The sequence below is a fragment of the Papio anubis genome, chromosome 13, assembly GCF_008728515.1.
Source record: "Papio anubis isolate 15944 chromosome 13, Panubis1.0, whole genome shotgun sequence".
NCBI classification, from domain to species: domain Eukaryota; kingdom Metazoa; phylum Chordata; class Mammalia; order Primates; family Cercopithecidae; genus Papio; species Papio anubis.
Window position 1 is genome coordinate 90,074,287 of NC_044988.1, and position 22,688 is coordinate 90,096,974.

Here is a 22,688-nt window from a genome sequence, read left to right on the forward strand (position 1 = left end):
CTCGCTCTGTGCAGCAGGAGCCTCAGGGGCTCTTTTCAAAAACAGGAAGCCCTGCACCTTGCCACAGACTCATCACACCACAGTCTGTGGGACCAGAGTTCTGATCCTCATGCTGACAAGTCCCTGGTAATTCCAGCTCAGCCAGAGTTGAGAACAGCCAGGGTTCTCAATGCAACTGTGATGGAGAGATGCAGGTTGAGAAGACATGAGTGCTGATCCCAGCTCTGCCTCAAACTCACGGTGTGATCTCGGGCAAGCACTTGCCACACTCAGGGACTCATTTTTCCCATCTGGACCAGGAAGGGGTTGAGGCACTGGTTTTCATGAGGTGTCCCTTGAAGCCCTACTGTTTGATAGAGGGACCTCAGAGTGGGGGTGAGGCTTAGTGGGCTCCCAAGCACTCAGGACCCTGGGGGCCCCATCTTTGCTTGCCCTAGAGCTGACCCACCTGCTTTGTGTATTGGGGTTCCACATAAGATTTCTTTTTGAACAAAGAGTTCCGATTCACAGGTGTTTGGGAACCACAGGCTGGACACTGGCTGGGACTTGGGAGATGCTGGCATTACCAGCTCTGGGCTCAGGGCTTCACCTTCCCCATCTGTCTAATGTGGGGTGGACCCAATCACCCCGAAGTGCCTTCTCACCTGGGAAGTTGGGGTATTCCAGTTTCATGGTAGCAGGAGCGTTGCGAGGAAGAAAGAGAACTGGGTGAAGACAGGAGACAGCGTCTGCAGACGGACAATTACCATCACACAATATAACACTCTAATGGCAGAGTCTTTTATATGAGAATAGACATTATGGAGCACAGTTCCATCAGATGAATATAATAGACTTGTTTTATATTACAATGCACACTGTAATTACACATTTCAATAATTCCTTCAATACTTTACATAGAAGCATTCTGAAGTAATGGAGTCCTGGAACCACATATAATAACATGCCTAAAGGGAGACCCTGTAGGTGATGACAGGCCTCCCAGCTGGCAGAGAGAAGCACGACCTCCTCCAGCCCTGGGCCACGTGGCTTCTCACTGTAATCTCTGGAGACTCTCTGGAGGAAGTGCTTGGTCCAAGCACTTGCCAATTGAGAAGAAACCCCTTCTACAACATCATCAACAGCTAGCAGGCAGCCTCTGTAATATATCCCCAGGAATGGGGAGCTCACTACCTCACAGGTTATCTATTCAGTGGCCCCTGTCATTAAGAAATTACACACTACAAGGCTGGGCACGATGGCTCACGCCTGTAATCCCAGCACTTTGGGAGGCTGAGGTGGGTGGATTACCTGAGGTCAGGAGTTCAAGACCAGCCTGACTAACGTGGAGAAACCCATCTCTACTAAAAATACAAAATTAGCCAAGCACGGTGGCCCATGCCTGTAATCCCAGCTACTTGGGAGGCTGGGGCAGGAGAATCGCTTGAACTCGGGAGGTGGAGGTTGCGATGAGCCAAGATCGTGCCATTGCACTGCAGCCTGGGCAACAAGAGCGAAACTCTGTCTCAAAAAAAAAAAAAAAGAAAGAAATTACACACTACAAGCATATGCATATCATCTCTAAATTCATATGATCATACTTGTACTGACTGAGGCACGAGATTCATTTACTACTGCTGTCATAGCAAATTAGCACAAACCTTGTGGCTTAAAACAACACACATTTATTATCATCTTACAGTTTCATAGGCAGAAGTCTGACATGGGTCTCACTGGGTTAAAATCAAGGAGTAGGCAGGAGTGTGCTCTTTTTCTGGGGCCTTTAGGGGAGAATCTGTTTCCTGCGTTTTCCATCTTCCCAAAGTCACTTATGTTCCTTGACTCGTGGCCCCTCCCTCTGCCTTCAGCCACTCTCTGACGCTTTCCCTGGTGTCACATCTCTCTCTGGTCACAGCTAGGAAAAGTTATTCTCCCTTAAGGAATCATGGAATTAGAGTGGACCTACCTGGATAATCCAGAAAGATCTCCCATCTCAAGGTCTTTAACTTTAATTACCTCTGTAAATTCCCTTTTGTCATATAAAGTAACATATTCACAGGTTCCAAGATTAGAGTATGGACATCTTTAGGGGCTGTCGTTCTGCCTACCATAGGCGCTATTTCATCATTGCAATACCTAACATATTGTGACTTCCTCTTCATCTGTACAAAGGACATCATAATGAGGGGAGGGCAGGGGACGGGAGGGGAGAGGAGGGGAGGGCAGGGGACGGGAGGGGAGAGGAGGGGAGAGGAGAGAGGAAGGAAGCAGAATCCGCTGGGCTGGGAAGAGGACAGGATGGCCTGTTGCAAAGCCTGGAGGAGCTCTGAACTCAAAGACAGGGAACTCTCAAGGGAGGAGGAGACCTGGGTAGAAAACAGGAGGTGTTGTTACTCCCACCTTAAAGGTGAGGCTGGAAACTGAGGCCCGGAGAGTTCAAATCATCTCTGTTTCTGTGGCACAGGCCCTTGCTAGGCAGCTGCTTGGACCACTGTCCTGTATCCAGACAGGGGCTGCATGCGGCTGGGTCACTGGCTCACTCTAGGGGTGGGGCCCAGAGACTGCACCTAAAACAGGAGTCCCAGGTAGTCCCCGGGGAGGCCACCCCCATGGCCCCATCTGAGTAGGAGGCCGGCTTTCTTTCTTGCCATCAGCCTTCCTGCAACAGCAGCAAGAAGAGAGTGGGCTTCTGTGTCCTCACAGCCATGGGGCTCACTGCCTGGGAGATGACCAAGTTCCTCACCCCCTCCCCTGACTGGCCTCCCCCATCTAGAGTTTTCTTTCTGCCTCCTCCCAGGGCTTTCTCTTTCATCGCTGGAATAATCACCATTGTTTTCCCAATGCCACACACACAGGAAAAAAAAAAAAAAAAGAGGCCCAAATCTACAGTACCTCGTATCCAACCTCCTGCTTCATGTCCCGGCCACGCTCCACTACCATGGGTCCCTCAGTGGCCTCCACGCCTTTGCACAGGCTGTTTCCTCCCCTACCCCAACCCTGTAGATTCTGCCCACCTTGAAAGATGCAGTTGGCATTCCATACTGTTCCATACTCTCCGTACTGTTCTCTCCCTGTGGAGGTGCCCACACCATTGGCTGGGCCAGAAACCTGCAGCATGGACCCTCTCCTCCTCACCCCCACCACCAGGGCGTGCACACACACTCACACACACACTCACACACACACTCACACACAGACACACACAGACACACACTCACACACTCTCACACACACACACAGACACACACACACACACAGACATACACACACACACACAGACACACACACACAGACATACACACACACTCACACACAGACACACACACACAGACACACACACACACACAGACATACACACACGGGCCCCCAGGTCCTCATAAGTGTCCCAAATCCACCGTCTCTCTGTTCCCGGCCCCTGACCAGGTGAGAACCCTCCAGCCTGCACCCTGGACACTCGGCAACGTCCCTCCACCCCTTCCCAGACAAAAACCTACCCGTGCCTCCCCTGCTGCTCCCGATGACACCCACCCGCCTCAAGCTGCCACTGGAGGCACTTCCCATGCTGCTGACTGACTCTAGCCAGGCCAATGCACCACTCACAGACCCTAGTCCCTGCTGTTTCCTCTGCCTGGGAGCCCCAGCCCCACCCCTTCTCCGCCCCACAATTCCCAGTTGGCCTTTACTGCTCGCCCAGGGTCACCCCAGGACACCTCCCCTGCTCATCTCCAGGGCCCAGTAGGAGCCCATTTTCTGGGTGTCCATGGCCCCCTGTGACCATTTATCATGACCACGGATCACCTGTGTGCTGGCATGTCTCCCACACTTGACTGGGAGTGCCTCGGGCACCCGCGGGACTCTGGCAGCTCTGGGAGCTCTGGGCTTGGGTAGGTGCCAGCAGATGCTGAGTGTATAACTGAGACTGTCTCCAAATACCTTCCTATGCTGAGTGTCCACACCCCGCCCACCTGTGTCTCCCTCTCACACCCACTCCACACTCTCCAGGTGGGCTCCCAGCCTCTGGCTTCCACCACAAAGGAGCCCCGGGCCCGGTCACTCTCTGTCTGTGGCCCCCGACCCCACCATCGTTTTGGCTAAAGAGGAGGGCGAGGCCAGGGCGACCTCGTTCTCTTTCTTCCCTGTGTCTGCCCATACCATCGGCCAGTGTCACACACGAGCTGGGACCACATGCTGTTCTGTTTGGAACGAGAAAGTGGCATTAACACAAACAGAGGATCGTTTTAGACCTGAAAACATGTAATTAAGCTCTCCCGTGAATGCCTGTTAACAAGGACGTGCTTTTGCATTTGAGAGAGGCGCGTGGGGGAGGGCGCTTGGCAACCACCGTGCACTTAGTCCCATTGTGATCCAGTTGGAGGGGTGAGCCCTGCCCAGTGCTGCCCTCTCCAGTCAGGCAGGGCCGGCGACTTCCCAGGGAATGGGGTCAACAGGAAAAGAGGGGACCTGGGCAACCCTGAGGACAAAGAGGTCTAAAAGGATGAGTCAGAAGCAACTCCAACTGCCTACCTCCCAGCAAGGATGAGGCCTCTCTGGGCCTCACCAGGAGCAGGGCTGGGCTTTGGATCACTGGCAGGAACCGCCTGAGTGGGCTGCAAGTGGAAGCAGACGCTGCCAGTGTCAGCTGCACTCCAGCCTGGCCAGCCGCCTGGGCACTGGCCATACTGAACTGGCCATTCGCATGTAGCGGCAGGGAGCTGGGCTCTGAAGCCTGTGGGCCTCCATCTGAAGCCTTGTGATCTTGGGGGGTCACTCCGTGCCCCAGTCCTTCATATGAAAAAAGCAGTCCCTCCCACTCAGGGCTGTTATGATGACTGCCTATGACGATGTTCCAAAGACAGCCAGGCTCCGAGGACCCCAGGATCCCAGGACCCCAGGTCTAAGCAAATGTTCCCTATTCACTATATTACTTGTCTTTTCTCCCAACCAAGTTCCTCCAGAGTTCCTCCAGAAGAAGGTGGGAGAAGCTCTGGCAATGTTTGCTGAGTGAATATATTTGCTGGCCCTGTCCCAGGCAGCGGGGCTGGTGTGGTGAGCAAACCACATGAGGTCTGTGTTTTCACGGAGCTTCAGGTCAATGACAGGGAGAGGAAGAACCCAAAGTCACACAGCGGCCAAGTGCCAGTGAAGGGGGATAATCACGCTCTGACCATGCAGAATAGCGGCTCCTGATCCAGAAGCCATCTCTGACTAGCAGGAGAAGCCAGGGTGAGAGCATGCTAGGCAGCGGGCAGCATGTGGAAAGGTCCTGTGGACAGAGATGAAAGCCCTAAGAGACTGGAGCACAGGGAGCCAAGAGGGTGGACACGGGGACTCAGGGAACTGAGGGCTTGCTGACCACACTAGGTGTGGTGAGAGGCATCCCATATTTTAAACAAGGGGGATAATATGATTTGCTTTGCCTTTTAAAGAATCACTCTAGCTGTGGTATGGTGGACATTTGGCGGGGGGTGGATGTGGGAGGCCAACTGAAAAGCTATTACAGTAAGCTGTCCAGGGGAGAGCTGATGGTCACTTGGACTGAGGTGGCAGTGGAGATGAATGAACCGATGGCCTTGGGAGATACAAGTGGAGTGGCCCTGATCATGGATGGGATATGGAGGGTGAGGAATAAGGAGGTGCAAGGATGTCTCTAGCATGTGCTGCTGGCCAGAGGCAGATCCTTCACTGAGGTGAACGGATGAACCCCAGCAATTTGGCCATGTCTGGGCCTCACAGTTAGCCATTGTATATCTTTCTACATCTCATAATTTTTGCGAATAAGGAAACAGGCTTGGTTCCAGTAGAAGGCCCCACCTGGGGAGCCTGGTTCTCTGGATCTGCTCACCCCCACCCCACCTGGCGCCCATCTGTGGCAAGAGGTAAACAGGTCTAGCCCCTGAGGCACAGTCCTGGGCTTCTCAGGAGATGGGATGAGTAATTTTGATAATTGCATTTTTGAGTTAGCCCTAAAATATGGCCAAGATTGAAGAGGCAATTTGGCAAGGCCAGATCCCCCAGGCAGGTTTCTCGGCTTCCACAATGCCGAGAACTTATTAACAAGATCACTCTTTCTCCCTTCCACCACCCATTTACAAGCAGTTCTCAGGGCTGCTGTGTTGAGGAATTCAATTGTGGGTCTCTGGACCCTGCTCTGGTCATCCAGAGACGTTTTGTTGGAAAGGGTAGAGTGAGAAAATGTTGATTTGTAACAGGGAAATGCTGCAGTTTTTCGAAGAGATGGCATTTAGGGGGAATACTGATAATCCAAGGGACATCAGGTTTTAACAGACTCAGGTTCAAATTCTGGCTACATCTGGTCTTCTCATTTGTAAAATGGGTGAGGTGGTGCAGATTACTGAAATGCACAGCGTGGCTACTGCCATCCAGGTGAGCGCCGGTCAGAGGGGCGAGGATTTTACTCTCCAGGACCCTGATAGGGAGGTGGGGAGGTGGGCCTCGGAAGTGAGATCAAAGCACCATTTCCAAGGTAGGGCAAGCAGGGGGCCCTGGGCCTGTCTCCCAATCCTTCTCACTATATATTTAGTCCCTGCAGCTGTTTCTCTCAGGTGCAGCTCCTCCAGCACACGTGGTGATTAATTTCACTGACGGGAAATTGACGCATTTTCTGATTACTGCTTCAAAGCCTCCTGAATTCAGCTGCTGGTAAAATTAACTCACCAGGGACAATGGAGCTTTTTCCAAGGTCCAAATTGTCTTATTTGCAGAGTTTGTTCTTGGCACTAATCCAGCCCAAACAAACCAGGCTGCTCCTCCACCTCCCAGAAGAGGGAGGGCCTTCACTAGCCCAAGGTTGAAAGTATTTTACCTGACTCTAAACCGGGGGATAAAAATGCACTTACTTTTAGATTATTGTGTTCCTGAAAAGCTGTGGGTGACCTGAAGCAAATGGCCAGATGGACTCCTGGAGCCCCTCCTCTGCAGGTCCTGCTCCCACGTATGCCTGGCTTCACCAACCAGACAGGCCCGGGATGTACCAGAATCCAATGTGGATCTCTCCTCCAATCCCTCCACCTCAAGCCCTTGCCAATGACCAAGTTCAGCTCCCATGGGCTGTGCACTGACCATGTGCCAGGCAAGGTAGGACTCTTCCCCTGTGGGGACATCTGAGCCCAGGTCTGACTTCCAGGCCTTGCCTGAGCTATATCTACTACACTGTACAACCTACTCGCCTCTTCCCCACTGCCCCCGCAACCACACATGCTTACATTTGTGCACATCTGCCTGGAGGTAAACGCCCTGATAGCAATAGCTTAAGCATACCCTTAGAAAGACCCTGTATGGCACACGCATCTTAATGTTGTTCCAAGTTAGAGAATCGAGGAGCAGCCAACCTGGAGATTTGTTCCTTGTTTGCGAGGAATATCTGAGCCCCCCAGCCCATCTCATGGGATGCGGGCTGTACAGGGGACTGAGGCCCTGAGTTTTGGGTTAAAAGGTTCCCAGGCAGAGGTCCCTGGGGGAAGGTTAAGTGAAAAATGCTATATAAACTGCATGCTGTTTATAAGTGGTGGCGGTTTTCCTGCCCCACCTGGGGCTGTGGTTGTGTTGTTCAGCCGCTGCCACTGAACCATCTGTTTCTGTATGAAAAGCAGTTCCCCTGTCCAGTCTGCCGCCTCTGGACTGTTCCCTGTATGAAAGCCTCTAATAAAGCCCACATCCCGTTTGTTGGCTCTGTGGGTCTCTTCTCAGGCCTCTTGAACCTGAGCCTTCCCTACTGAGGTTAATAGGGGTTTGGCACAACATAGCCACAGAACTTAAAACAGTACTTTAAACTTGCTTAAGACCAGCCACTGAGACACTGAAGAAGAGTCACCCATTTGTGGAAACGGTCTTGTGCAGCTGCTTCCAAAATTTGAGGCTCCCAACTCTGTAACAGTACTGGGCAAGAGTAACTCTCACTTACAGAAGCGCGAGCCTCGGGACTGGAACCAGGCCTCCGGCTCCACAGCGCCACGCCGACCCGGTGCCTCGGCCCACTCAGCTTCCATTTAGGAAGTCAACTGTTGTGACTGCTTGCAAAAGGCACTCCAGTGATATTATGGCTCAATCTGAGTTTTCACACACTGGTACGTATTCAACCAAGGTATATCTGTGCAAATATTTCTCAGAAGAGCACAGATGGCAGGAACCCAAGCAGAAAGGGTCCTCACTACCCACCTGCCCCACCCCTCTCTTAATGGATGGGGAGACAGGCAAAGTGGCATAAGGCCACTCCCCGGACTCCCAGCCGAGGCTGCAGCACCCTGCGCTTCCAGTCAGTGCAATCCAGTCTCCTCCCCTCACCATCGTGTCTGGGGAGCTGGGTGCCAGGCCAGGTGCTGGCAATTCCGTGGTCAACACAAGCCTCTGCTCTCCAGGGACTCAGAGGATTCACACAGTGGTGTAGGGGCTGCGGGAGCAGAGGTGGGGTATCTCACCTAGTATCGGGTCAGGAGAGGCTTCCCCAAGGGCAGAAAAAATACTTCTGAAGGACCATTCAAAGGTAACTAGAAAAAGAAAGGGTGAGAGGAGCATGTCCGAGAGGGCGCAGCCTGGGTTAGGCTGGGGAGAACACTGTTCGGTTTGCCTGGAACACAGAGTGGAGTGGGAGGAGGCGAGATGGGCAAGGAGCCAGAGGTGCCAGCAAGGCTTGTAAACCTTGTTAGGGGCTCGGGCTTGGATCAGAGGGTAGTGGGAAGCCGCTAAAGTGTTTTGGCTGGGGGCATCTTGGTCAGAGGCAGCGATGTGGATGGCTGATGACACACCCCTGTCATCACGGGGACAATGCAAATGCCACATTCCAGCTCTGGGCCTCACTTTGCTCTTTGCTAAATCGGGAATGGCACCACTGCAAGGGCTGCTGTCCAGCAGACTGTGAGATGCTGAGCACACACCAGTGCCCACAGCCACGCTGCACGGAGGTGCTCTTCTCTGGACACCTGAGTGAGCTCAGCAGTGAGCCACGCGACTCGTGGAACCCTGGCCTGTCCCACTTGGGATTTTGGGACCTGGGCTTTGAGGCTCCACACAAAACAACAGAATCGTCAAGGTGAAATGAAATGAATCATTTAATGAGAATCTTCAAACTGCGGCACTGGCTGAGTACTAAGCAAATCCAGGGGAAGACGTGAAGCCCACCAAGGCGCACAGCCTCAGTTCCGGTGCCTGCCCCAGATCTGAAATGCGACATCCAAGAGCTCGAGGCCTTTTTACCACCCGTTTGTGGAGCACACGCACCTTTCTGACAACAACTCTCAAGCCAACTTTCAGAGAGAAAACATGAAGGGAAAAAAAAAAGATTTCCTTTGGCCAGACAGCTCTTTCTTCCTCAATAAATAGGAACCACACTTGGAACAAAGAGACAGCGTGAGCTCAGTGGGGAAGCACAAGCTTTATTGGCTGCAAGTTCTTCTCAGGAGCCTGGTCTGCTGGGACTGCATGTTCCTGGATGGGCTCCCCCAGGCCTAAGCTAGGAAAAGGAAGAAAAAAAAGGAGAATTTTAAGTCCAGTGGAGGTTTCTGAAGTAAGACCCCTGACAGAGGTAAACGCAAGACTGTTATTCTCAAAGTGCTTTCAAAGACATAGTTTAGTCAGTAAATATTTACCGAATAAAGTGACGATGAGATCATACTGCATTCATTCAAGAAATATTCATCAAATGCCTACTATGTGCCAAGCATTGTTTGCTGAATTTCTTACTGGTAAAAATAGCATACAAATTTAAAACTTAGAACCCCCACTGGCGACAGGGCATGATAAAACACAACTTTTCATGCACTGCTGGCAGAAACACACAACTCTCTGAGGAGGACATGTCCCCTGGTTCCCCCTGCACCTTCATTTTTCAAGAGGTCCTTTCTGGCCCTGCACCCCTCCCAACCTTCCACTGGCCTACAGTGAAGACTCAAAGGGCATACCTCCAGGTTTCCTCTGGCCTTCCGAAGGATTTTGTGGGTTACGACCACTGAGGAGAGAGCAAAGAATGCAATGATTAGGGGCATAGATGTCCAGGAGAGCCGTGTGAAAGCCAAGTGCAGGGAGGATAAGCCCCACCCCAAAGGGCTCAGACACGTGGACAACATGAGGTCTGAAGCATCCAGACCAGAGGGAGGTACCAAGGGCCCACCTGACCCATCACACACCCCAGAGCCAAATAATGCATCAACAACACCTCTTTGAGGCCCCGCTAAGCCACCACCTGACAACGATGCAGAGACTAGAGCACGCTATGCCGGTTCACAGAAGACACCACAGCTCTGCACGGTCACCCGGCTGTCCAGGTATCCCTCAGGCTCACCTCTGTGGGCCAGGGAGGGCAATGGCGCTGGGAGGGTAGAGGCCTGGGCCTGCCCAGCACTCTTGAGTTTCCTAGGCCCTGTGGGAAGCAGCTGTGGGAAGGGACTGTGCCCTGATCAGGCAGACCCACATAGAAGGGTCTAAGTTCTACAAATCCAGGTTTTTACCCAGCAGCTCTTAGAGCCAGGTCCAAATGGCCTGAAAGAAAATGCCGCGGGCATGCTGCTTCTCCTCTGCCTGCCCTTCAGCTGGTGGAATAGCCCAGCCTGGTTCCCCAGGCAAGTCACATTCTGCCTGGACAGGAGTTGGTTGGGTGGGATGGTTTCAGAGGTCCCTGCCGACGCTGACGCCCGGAGCACCGTACTAGACAGATGCCCTGTGTATCCAAATTCCCAGGAGGGGCAGGCGAGCCCTGGCTTTCAGGTGCAACTGGAAAGGTGGCTCTTCCTTCAGACTTTTTCTTGTCCAACACAAACTCCAGCAGCGGCAAGAATGCCCCTCTTGATCAGAGTTGAGCCTGACAGGGAATCTGTTCTCAACAGGGCTTGGTGAGGGTAAGGAGATCAGCTTACTCCCCATGCTGGAAACACCAAAGGCTTCTGGAGCCGCACCTTTAGCCAACAGTGCCAGAGGCTGTAACAGACTCAACGCCCAGCACACACAGCCCTTCTTCAGAAGCCCCAGTGGCTTCTTCAGAATAGGTGTTGTGTGGTGGCCTTGAGAAAATATTGATTTCTTACCACACGAAAATTTCCATCTGGAGGTAATGGAGTTTATTTGCAATCTGTGACACTGGGGACGGGACAGACGGTGTGGACTTTGTTTTTAGCCAAGCAAAACGACTTTCAGAGGTGGCCACTGCCCCTCTACTCCCAACCTGACCTCCTGCTGCAGGGCGAAGTTCTTGACATGCGGCGCTGGATATGTTTGGGGGGTCAGTCCTAAATCCTCCGACACTGTGTGCAAATGAGGGCATGTATCTGGATGTCTGCATTTTTCCACAGAGAGACCACAGCTTTCTCCAGATTCACCAAGGGGCCTGAGACCCAGAAAAGATGAAGTATCACAGCTGTGGAGGTTAAAGGTGAGTGTGAAAGAGCACTCCATGTCCCTAGAGAACAGAGCTCCTGGCAGAAGAACTAAGGATCACCTGGCTCAAGCTTTGAGGGGACCCCTGCACCTCAACAGCACTGCCGCATTCCAAAGCACAGAAATCCCCGCTGCAAGGAGAAGACCGAGGAACACAGCGACAAAGGACTCGTCCCAAATCTAGACTGGCCCCAGCACAGAGATGGGACTCACACAAGGGTCTACCCAACTCAGTCCACGGTTCTTCCCACCTCAACAGAGTGCTGGGAAGACCTGAGCTGAACAGTGTTGACCTGGTGACAGGTGGTTCCAACTGTGGCCTCACTGAATACTCCCCCACCCTATGGGGCAGAACTACTGTCCTCGCTTTGCAAATGAGGACCTGAGGCTTGGAACTGAGGCACCTGGTTCCAGGTCACATGGCCAGTGAGAGGCCCCAGGGCATCAGGACTCTTAGGGTCCCACTGGGATGCCCTTTCCTTACTTTCCCCTGTAGACTCTGAGAAGGTATGGTGTCAGTTTGACCAGGTAGCAGTCAGCCCTGGCATTTGCCCTTCCCCATCACCATGAGGGGATGGAGGAAGAGGAGGTGCTATGCCAACTTTCACCTAGTCCCCTTCACAGAGCAGGTCTGTGAAGTCCGCGGGGCTTGGAGAATTTCCCAGGACCTGGCTCCTTGGGATGAGCTGCAGAGCCTGGCACAGGAGGAGCTGCAGGCCCGGACCAGCCACCAGCTATGCTGCCTGGGGCAAGCCCCTCACCCTGCTCTGGCGGAGCCTGCTCTGTGCCAGGCCTAGGAGATATGGAGACGGGCAACACCAGCTCAGGAGGGGAAGTGCTACGAGACATTTGCGGCTCTTCTTACTATGAATGATTTGCCACCTCCATGCATAGGAATTGGTCTGGCCTAATGGAAAGAAAGAGGAGGGACTGGCTGAGCATCTCCTCTGCCCCCGAGACTGTGCTAAGTACAATACAGTTTAGGTAGCGTCATCATCCTTATTTTACAGATGAGAAAACTGGGGTGCTTTTTATAAAGTTGCTATTGAACCCGGCCCCACTAGTCAGTCTGAGTCCTTTGGAATTCATGTCTCCAGTTAGAGATGAGGAATCTAACGCTTAGGGTTTTAGTCTAATGCAGGTCACATAAGAGAGTGGAGATCTGAACTGTGCTCAATCAATAATTCCATGATCTCTGACCTAGGACACAGGGGACCTGGGTTCTAGTTCTGTCCTTTTGACCGACCACAGCACACAACCCATCCAAACCTACTTCTGCAATTTCCTCACCTGTCAATAGGGTTAGCCACCTGTCCTGTGACTGTTCAGGGTCACAGGCTGCTGAGGAGGAGAGATGCCAGTGCAGAGTTCTGCCTTTTCCTAGACCTGTGCAGAGCATCGCTTCCCCCCGCCCGCTGCTCCAAGAGTCTAACCCAAATATTCCACAGATGCCTTAACATGACCACAGCTGCCCCTGTCTCTCTCCAGGTTCCCCTCTGTGCTCGTTTTCTCTACGAGTGACACAAAACCCTCAACCAGAACCCCACAGACATCCACCACTCTGCCAGGCTGACCTCCTTACAATCTTTCAAAACCATCCCCTCCCCCACAGTCTGGACCCACTGCCCACCTGGGGGTCTGTTGCAGCCATCAAAGAGGTCTTCCCAGCCTCCTGGCCCCTCCAAGCTCAGCCATGGGATCTTGTAACACACACATGGACCCCACGGGTCCCTGCTGCTCGTCCTGGAGTCCTGTCCACAAGGCTCCTTGCAACATGTTTCCTGCTTCTCCCTCTCACTCATCTCTCACAGGAAAATCCTTTGCACGTCCTAAGCATGTCCCTGAGTGCTCAGTTCTCTCTCACTCCTGGGAGCACAGCAGCAAGGCCACAGGGCCATCTGCCAGAATCCTATTCCTGCCCCTTCACTGTCTGACGAACTCCTAGTCATTCCTCAAGACCCAGTCAGTCTTGAACCACCTCTCAGGCCTCCCAGGATGCACTCAGTACACTGTCCTGCAGCTAAGCTGTGTGTCTCCCTCATTAAGCCTGGAACCCTCACTGGCAAAGACTGTCTCATTCATCTCTGTCCCCAGGGCCTGGCGTAAGGGGCAAAGAACAGGAACTCAGTGCCTGCTCAGTGGCTGAGCCCCTCTCTTTTGCAGTTCAAACACTGCCAGTCTCACAGAGTCTATTTTCAGAATGTTCCCAGGGGTGGCTAAGGAGAACTCCTACTTGGCAATAATCTCTGTGCTGTGCTTCTCAGAAATGCCCCAGAAACGTTGGACTTTGATAGAAGAGCCGCACAAGGCAGGCTGGCACATCCAGAGAGAAAGTGCTGCAGTCAGCAGTTCTCCTAAGACAGGAAAATTGACACACAGACAGCACAGGCTCGGCCAGGGCCATGTTGCCAACAGGCACTAATGAAAACTCAGCTACCGCCTGCTCCTCTAAATGCAGCAGGAGGGAGTGCTGAGGGTTTAAACCGGGAAACAGAGCTGCTCCCACACAATCTCCAAAGTGGCTAGATCAGAACTGGGACTGACCTTAAAAAAGTTACTTCACCTCGCCAACCCTGAGTCTTGGTATCTGCCTTGAGAAGAATTTCTCAAATCCATGCCCTCCTCTGGATCCCCAGCATCGTAGCCACCTTTCCTGTCTGACTAGTGAGTCAGCCTCTGCCTCACTGGTGGAGCAGCCACCAGCGAGCCATTCTTGCACACAGATTTGACAGGCCAATCCTCTGCCCTGAGCCTGCCACCTTCAGTCTTTCATGAAGTACTCCCTGACTCCCAATCCCTCCTGCCTCAATTCACTGTTTGCAGCCTTTACCCCACAGGGACTGGTTTTGGTTTCTCACATACGAAACCTTATTTCCTGCCTTTGTGCCTCTGTCCATGCTCTTCCCTGTGGGACTTTCACCCCCCGCTCCATGTGACAACACCTACTCTCATTTCACACTCAGCGCAGGGGTTACTTTGTCTAAGATGCCCACCTCCCCAGGACGGAGTGACGCCCACCCAACTCCCACCCCAGCGCTCTGCATGTTCCCATCACTGACATGCCACACGACTGTCTCCCAGTGAGATGACAGTCCCTGACACCAAGGGGCTGCTCTACAAAGGTGTGTTAAGTGAATACATTTGTCTATGTGAGTCAGAAAGGATGGAGGATGAAAAGAAGCCCACAGATAGGAGGCATGATTACAATCTGGGCTCCAAAGTGGGTAATCCAGCGCAGCACTGGGAGCCCTTGGAGGCAGGAAGTGGTCAGGCACAGCAGCCACCCGCACACTCACTCACACTGATCAAAGATGACTTTTTCCTGGCGCTTGCTCAGCTGCAAAAGCTTCATGGTGTTCTGCAACTTCTTTTCTTGTTCAAACAATTTTTTATGTAGTTTGGTGACCTCTGCCTTCATTTCTCCAATCTAAAGAGAAGAGAAATTAGAAAAATGAACAAAGAACATAAAACGTCATGTTACATAGGAAAAATTACAAAGCCATATAAAAGGATGCTCAACCTCACTAGCAAAAATATTTGAATGGAAACTAGAAGCCTTTTCCTGACAACCGGGAAAAGGCAAAATCGGACAAAATCCATTGAGGGTAAAGGGAAAGCACCTCGTGGCCTCTGGTGGAAGTGCGGGATGGCATGGCCCAGCGAGAACGCCCTGGCAAGATCTGCCAAACTGAGATGCGCTTAACTCTTTGCCCCAGCAATTCTACACGTTGGCATTTCCCCCAAGGAATAACATAAGCACAAGAAGATGCCTATGTACAAGGATGTTCGTCTCAGCATTGTTCATGGTAGGAAAAAATAACTTCATTTCAGTACAGATCTGGATAAATTATGGTACTTACATATAATACAATAGTTTTACAACTATTAAAAACAATGTTGTAGAGCTCTCTATATCGATACCAAAAAATGATCACAGTTAGTGACAAAAGAGCCCAGAACAAAACGCCCTGTATACAAGGCATTCCTGCTCCACAAAACTGAACATAAACGCCCACATTCATAGATGTGTATATTGAGATGTCATCAAAATGTTAACAGCAATTCTCTCCATGAGATATGATTTCAAATTGAGTGTTTTTTTTTCCAAAAACTATATATAATGCTGATTTAAAAATTTTTTTAATGTTTAAATCTTCAAAACATCATATAAAAGTATTATGAGGAAAGTATGCTCCATTAGAAGAAACTCTTCTGGTTTTTCAGAGTAAACTCTGGATGGGTGGCAAAACCAGAGTCCCCAGTGCTCCGAGGTGAAATATACGCACGGTGGAGCCCTCTCAGCCGGTCTCCACCAAACCAGCTCGCAGGAGGAAGGACACTCCCTTTCTGTCAGGAAAGCACCCTGGCACAGGCCGCTCTCTGCTACGTCGAAACACTTCTGCTTCCAACAGGAGAGATGGTGAGTTGTCAGCTCATGAAGAGTCACTTTAGTTTGTTCCCAAACTTGTTTATGGTAGCTGTACTTGTAATCAAATTGCATAATTTAATTAAATATTAAGTAAGCCCATGAAATGTGTGTATTAAAAGAGCGAACTGGTTGTATGAAAACTAACATATGCTTCAGGAAAGACTTGATAAAAGCAAGTCACTAAAAAACACATTTCTGGCAAATTAGGTGTGGGTGAGACAACTATAAAAGATGTGGGAGGAACACAGTCTAGAAGAATTCTATATTCAAATTGCTTTGCAAGTGTCTAAGTTTTCTCTTCATCTTAAAGAAACAGAAATTGGAAGTGACAGACATACATTATGGATGCAGTTTATGAAAGAAAGAAGATGTGAAACTCCAATCAGCAGACCCATATTCAAAAGAAAAGGCCCTGGCCCTACATCAAAAGAATGGCAAATGAATGTACATTTATCTGTTTTAAGTTAAACTAAAATGTTTAAGGTACGTATCATTTTTTGATTCCCTGACTTAACCTACTTTTAAGATTAACCAGTCATGTCAGGTACAAGGACTTCGACAGTTCTTCCCAAACGGATCCTAATTTTAAACATTAGGTTTGCTTTGATTCTTTTCCTTGGGGCTAAGAGCCCACAAAGACTTTCTGGTTATGGCTCCAGAGGCCACACATTCCAGGACAAAGTCTCTCTACAGTCAACGCCTTAGTCCCACATCTGTAAAACTGGAATAATCATCCCCGATCCAGCTATCACACTGCAGTAGAGTGAGACTCAAATGAGATAATGGAAGACAGCGGGAAGGATCATTTCAAACTCGACGTGGTTGACCCATTCCTTGTTCTAAAGTCAGCTCAGGTTTCACCTCTTCCAGGAGGTTGACCTGGCACTTCTTTTAGGCTGGCTACTGCTCCTCTGGGTGCGCCGGGGCTCAGTGTCTCCCCATCACCGCCCAAGGCACACTGGAGTGACTGGTCCTTTACTTGTTTGCTTCCTGTACTGACTACATGCTCATTTCCTCCCTCTAACCACCAGTGTCTGGTGCAGAGTAGGTGCTGTGACACCATTTACCCACTCATGGTGGGTTAATTTTCACTGGTGCTCTCCTAACACCCTGTATATATTCTGTCCAGTACTTAAAACAGGGAATTTTAATTGTTTACATGTCTGTTGTTCCCCTGGATTCAAATCTTCATTTTTATAGGATGAGTATTCCATGGTAGCAACAGCAGGGGCTCAAAGTACAACTCCACCACTCCCAACTATAAGATGCTGAAGCAAGTCACTTAACCTCTTGGGAGTTTCCATTCCTACCTCTGGAAAAGGGGAAGAATCACAGCTAACTCCCTCAAGCTTTCTGCAAGGAATCAGATGAGACGCTGGGTGTGAGCAGCATGCCCGGTGCTGCGGGAGGTCACCAGAACACCCTTCCCGAGGGCCACAGAGCTGCAGCGCTGAAGCCACTCCCTCCCCGGAGGCCTCAGGCTTCCTCGTCAGTGTTCCGCCGGACTTCGGGGACAGAAATTTTTGCTTGTTTTCTTTTTATGGTGAAAAATTCTCAAACATTTACAAAAGCAGAAAGAAGTGAATAATGAATGCCCAAGTGCCCATCCAGCTTCAGCAATGATCAATTCATGGCCATACTTATCTCTACTACATTCCTGCCCATCCTCTCCCCAAGATGATTCTGGAACCAACCCTAGAAGCCAATCGTATCATCTATAAAGTATTTTACTATATCTCTCTAGAAGATTGGTTTTTTGTTTGTTTGTTTGTTTGTTTGTTTTAAACAGAGAGCATCTTACTATGTTGCTCAGGCTGCTCTAGAACTTCTGGCCTCAGGTGATCCTCCCACCTTGGCCTCTGAAAGTGCTGGGATTACAGGCATGAGCCACCACCCCGGCCACAAAAAGATTGTTTAAAAAAAAAAAAAAAAAAAACCCAACACAGTATCATTATGACACCTTTAAAAAAAGGCAGTAATTCCTTAGTATCACCACATCCAGTCAGTGAACACATTTCCCTGATTGCTTCATAATTTTCTTTTTCTAAACAATTGGTTCAATTCAGGATGCAAACAAGATCCATGTTTTGCATTTGATTATCTCTTGAGTTTCTTTAAATCCAGTGGTTCTCAAACCTATCTAGAGGGCTATAAAATCAGACTGCCGGGGTGCACTCTCAGAGTTACTGATTCAGTAGGTTTGGTGTGAGGCCTGAGAAGGTGAATTTTTGACAAGTTTCCAGGTGATGCAGATGCTGCAGGTCCAGGGCCCACACTTATGGGAACCACTGTAAATCCATGGGGTTCTCTCCCTCTTTCCCCATGCTGGATCCTTTCTTACTAGGATGAAATATGTTCTAGGCTCATACTATACATCTCCTGCCCCAGACCTAGCAGCAAGCCATTTCTCCAAGGAACCCTAGTTCCCTTTAGTGGGCAAAGGTATCTAGAAACCATAATTTGGGCATCAAGGGCGCTCACTGGTGGTAGAACAGACATTGTTTCTGGAGCCTTGTATGCTGAGAAAGTTCATAAAATTCTTTTAATGGATGATAATACATCACAAGTTCATAATGATATGTGCTATTCAAATTTAGGATTACAGGGTTATTTCTTTGATTTCATATCTCTTTTTCCTTACAGTAAAAAATCAGTTCCCAATAAAATTAACAGTTATTTGTTTTATCTTATAATAGAAATATAATAATTCAGAATATCAATATCAATATTATTACTAACAATAAAACCATTAACAAGAGTTTAAATTTTCTTCTTGCCCTTAGAATATTTCTACTAGAAATCTGTGGTCAAAGTACTATGCGTTAGTCATTGAAATGCTTCCTTTTTGTGTTGTTATGCCTACGTTGCCATGTACAGTAAGGTTTGTTTCATCTTGCCAAGAATTTTTAGAAATTGTTTTCTCATTTTGATTTTTTTATAATTATGTAATGCATTTATATAGTTGCAAAGTCAAATCTACAAAACGGTCTATTCAGAGAAATCTACCTTCTCTCTGTTACTCTAATCTCTCCCCTCCCACTACTATATGTAGCCTGGTTTGTTACTGTTTATCCTCCATTTAAAAAAATTATTATAAACAAGTATGTGTGTACATTTGTATCCCTCCACACAACTGATGCACATGATACACACTTTCCAGAGCAGTCCAGACTGCAGGGGATGGTATACTAAATGTAAAAGGCAATTAATAACACTCAAGAGAAAACCAGGTAGGTCAAAAGCCCCCGGGTTGCTGGTGAAAACTTGGAAATGGAAATCAGCATTACACACATTTCACACCAAGCAAAGGCATGGTATGAAACACAGCAGTGACAGAAAAGTGGCTAGAGGCAATTTAACACCACATAGGGGGTCTGTACCCCAGCAACCACACTGGAGCATCTCAAAGGTCCTTTTTCTGGCACCACAATTCCATAACATCAAAGTGAGCATAATCAATTACTCGAGAAACCTTTGGAAGGAAAGAGGTACTCAGGAGCACCAACCCCTCTTGGAAAGATTTGCAAGTAGGGAAGAATCAATGTGGCTATAATTTGTGTATGTGTGTGTGTATATATAATATATTTTTTATATATGTGTATGAGCTGTATTCTATTTAACAGTTACTACAATGTGCTAAGGACAAAAACATTGCATTAAGTGTCAACTGTTTAGTTCAGACATGTTTATGTTAAAATCATGAGGCAGGTACTACTTTGGGTGTATAGAAAAAAATCACTGGTTCATTCAAAAACTATAAATAAAATAGACACTGTCCTCTGAAGGAAAATAGAGGAAGACAGACATTAAACAAATATACAATTACAACTGGTTGAAAGGCTACGATGAAACAGAAGAGGACTCTATGTTGAAGGACTCAGGGAGCCCTCTCTGACTCTGAGGTAATATTTAAGCTAAGATTTGAAAGGTGAGAAGGAGCCAGCCAGAAGCAGGACATGGGACACTCCAGGCAGTCAGGCCATCTGTGTCACCTAAGCCTAAGACGGAACAGGACTTGGTGGATTAGAAGAAGGGAAAGACCAATGTGGGACTGGACCCCAGTGAGTCTCAGCCTTCCTCCCTCATACACTGTCTCCCACCTGATACTGCCACCAGCTAAACATGGGCGGAAAAAAAGATTTTTCTGTGGAATGAACAGTTATTAACTTTCCTGAGCTTAGTGTATCCAAACTTTGTCCCCAGGATCCCAAAAGGAAAATCTTAGGACGGACTCATTAGAACCTTCAGAGCAGAGAGAGCTGCCCCCCAGCTACTTCCTGGTCATGTTTGAGAGACCTGAGAGCTGTCAAAAGGGGTTTAACCAAATGAGATAACGACAAAAAAATGTAAATTTCCCTTTTGCCTTCCTGCTGGCCTTTGGCAAGAACTGACAGGTCAGATAAACAAAGGGGGGAAATATCTATCACGCTACCAAGCAGAGAGTTCTAACTCTTCCTTAACCTGCATGTCCCTTCTTCCAGGGAGGTTTCTCTGAGTAGCCAGAGTGGGCATTCACCTGTCATGACACCACATGTATCCCACACACAGAAATCAGAGGACAGCTGCTACTCTGCCTGACTCCTGGTTTGGAGCCTGTCATTCCTAAGTAGTTAAAACAGATTTTGAACAAGGTCCACTCAAATATGATGATGAAAGCTGTCGATAGGAATCAGAAGAGCCAGAGAAAGGCACCTAAACCAAAAGGGATGATGAGTAGAAAAGAATGGGCTAGTCCATGAGGATAAACTGGGACTTAAAGCCTATAAAATAAAAGAATAAACACTGGGTTCCAATATTTATGCTTTCAAACAAGCTCTAACCTTGACTAAGTGCCTCAGCTCCCTGAGTCCTGGTTTCCTCATGTGTAGAATGCAGACAGGATTCTACTCAACAAAGATATGCTCAGACGGGTCAGGGCTACAGGAGTGTGGGATGGATCAAGTAAGAACACGGTGAAGCCATAGCAAACAGGGCCATCTCCTCCCTGATACATACCCCAAATGGTGGTCACATCTGCTGTGGGCCCCTGCTTGGCATGGAGGAAACTGAGACACAGGCCCCAGTGGCATCACTGAGCCTCTGAATCATGTGTCACCACCTACCTGCTCACAGTGAAGGGGGCACTGGCCATCTTCGGGGACTGAGACTCTCCAGAGAAGTTTCAGTCGCCTGGAGGCCTCTTCCAGGGTCAGCTTGGCTGTGCTCACACTGCTCACAAACTTGCTCAGTGGTGCTGGGTGTGGACCCTACACAGGGGGGATATGAAGGCTGTTATGTGCAGTCTTGAAAAAGATTTTAGACAAGCAAGCCTTAACGTGCAGCATAAATCTCCAGACTGTAGGGCTTCTGTTTCACATGCTGAGCGAAAGCCTGGTACCACATAGCACCAATTTATTGTTCTTAAAGACTGGTGAATTGTAGATTATGAGAGAATTTCAGGGGTGATTTTAGCCCAATCAATAACCATGATTAATAACCACCATGGTTAATAACCACCAGCATTAACTACAGTTACTACTCCAAGCACAGGGTCTGTGGGAGGGCCATTCTCACGGTTTGGCGGCCCACAAGAGACCCGCCCAGAGAAAATGACACCAACAGCAAGCAATACATGGTTTTGTCTTTACTGGTCCCTGTTAAATGGCCCTGCTGTAGTGAATATGATATCAGGGCCTTATACCGCTGGCAGAGCAAACTCAAACTGGGAGGTATCAAGGGCTTAAGAAAATTATCTATGTGACTCAGAAAAGGGGAAATACAAAAAAAGAAGAAGAAATGAAAAAAGCATTTGTTTTTATAAGTAATAAAATAAATACAAAAATAGAATGAAGTCAGGCACAGTGGTTCATGCCTATAATCCTAACACTTTGGGAGGCCAACGCGGGAGGATTGCTTAAGCCCAGAAATCCAAGACCACCCTAGGCAACATAGTGAGACCCCCATCTCTACAAAAAATAAAAAATTAGCTAGGTGTGGCAGTCTACACCTGTAGTCCTGGCTACTCAGGAAGCTGGGATGAGAGGATTGCTTAAGCTTAGGAGATCAAGGCTGCAGTGTGCCACAATCATGCCACATACCCCAGCCTGGACAACACAGCGAGACCCTGTCTCAAAAAAAAAAAAAAAGAGAGAAAAGACACACCCTTTTTAGATAATAAAGTATAACAAAAAAGTCATTATAAATAAAAATACCTGGGCTGGGCACGGTGGCTCACACCTTTATCCCAGCACTTTGGGAGGCCGAGGCAGTTGGATCACCTTAAGTCAGGAGTTCAAGACCAGCCTTGCCAGCATGGTGAAACCCGGTCTGTACTAAAAATACAACAATTAGCCGGGCATGGTGGCAGGTGCCTGTAATCCCAGCTACTAAAGAGGCTGAGGGAGGAGAATCACTTGAACCCAAGAGGAGGAGGCTGCAGTGAGCCAAGATCACACCACTGAACTCTAGCCTGAGCAACAGAATGAGACTCCATTAAAAAAAAAAAAGAAATATATATATATATATATGCTGACATACTCAGGCATGATAGCTGACACCCATAATCCCAACACTTTAGGAGGCCAAGGTGGGAGGATCGTTTGAGCCCAGGAGATCAAGGCCAGCCTGGGCAACATAGTGAGACCCTGTCTCTAAAAAATAAAAATAAAAAAAATAGCCAGGTGTGATGGCACATGCCTGGTCACAGCTACTTGCGAGGCTGAGGCAGGAGGATTGCTTAAGCCTAGGAGGTGGGGTCGAGGCTACAGTGAGCCATGATCATGCCACTGCACTCCAACCTGGGTGACAGAGCTAGATCCTGTCTCAAAATAAAAAAACACAACAACAACAAAACCTCAACAAAGACAAAAATATAGTGAGACAAACGTTCATGAACAGAGACACAATTGTTTTGGAAAGT

The 22,688-nt window shown here is 49.0% G+C and overlaps 1 protein-coding gene across 5 annotated transcripts in view; it reads right to left on the reverse strand.

Annotated features, from left to right (window-relative positions):
- Positions 1-9,026: 9,026 nt before the first annotated feature.
- The window catches only part of CDK5RAP2 (CDK5 regulatory subunit associated protein 2), a 185,303-nt gene continuing 171,641 nt past the window's right edge, over positions 9,027-22,688 (reverse strand). For all 5 annotated transcript variants that reach the window (XM_031654462.1, XM_031654463.1, XM_031654461.1 and 2 more), the window contains 4 exons: positions 20,893-21,036; positions 14,662-14,788; positions 9,894-9,940; positions 9,027-9,445 (listed from right to left, as the gene is read on the reverse strand). In XM_031654462.1, coding sequence (XP_031510322.1) covers positions 9,389-9,445; positions 9,894-9,940; positions 14,662-14,788; positions 20,893-21,036 — 375 coding nt within the window. In that variant the 3' untranslated portion in view covers positions 9,027-9,388. The remainder of the gene's footprint in view (positions 9,446-9,893; positions 9,941-14,661; positions 14,789-20,892; positions 21,037-22,688) is intronic.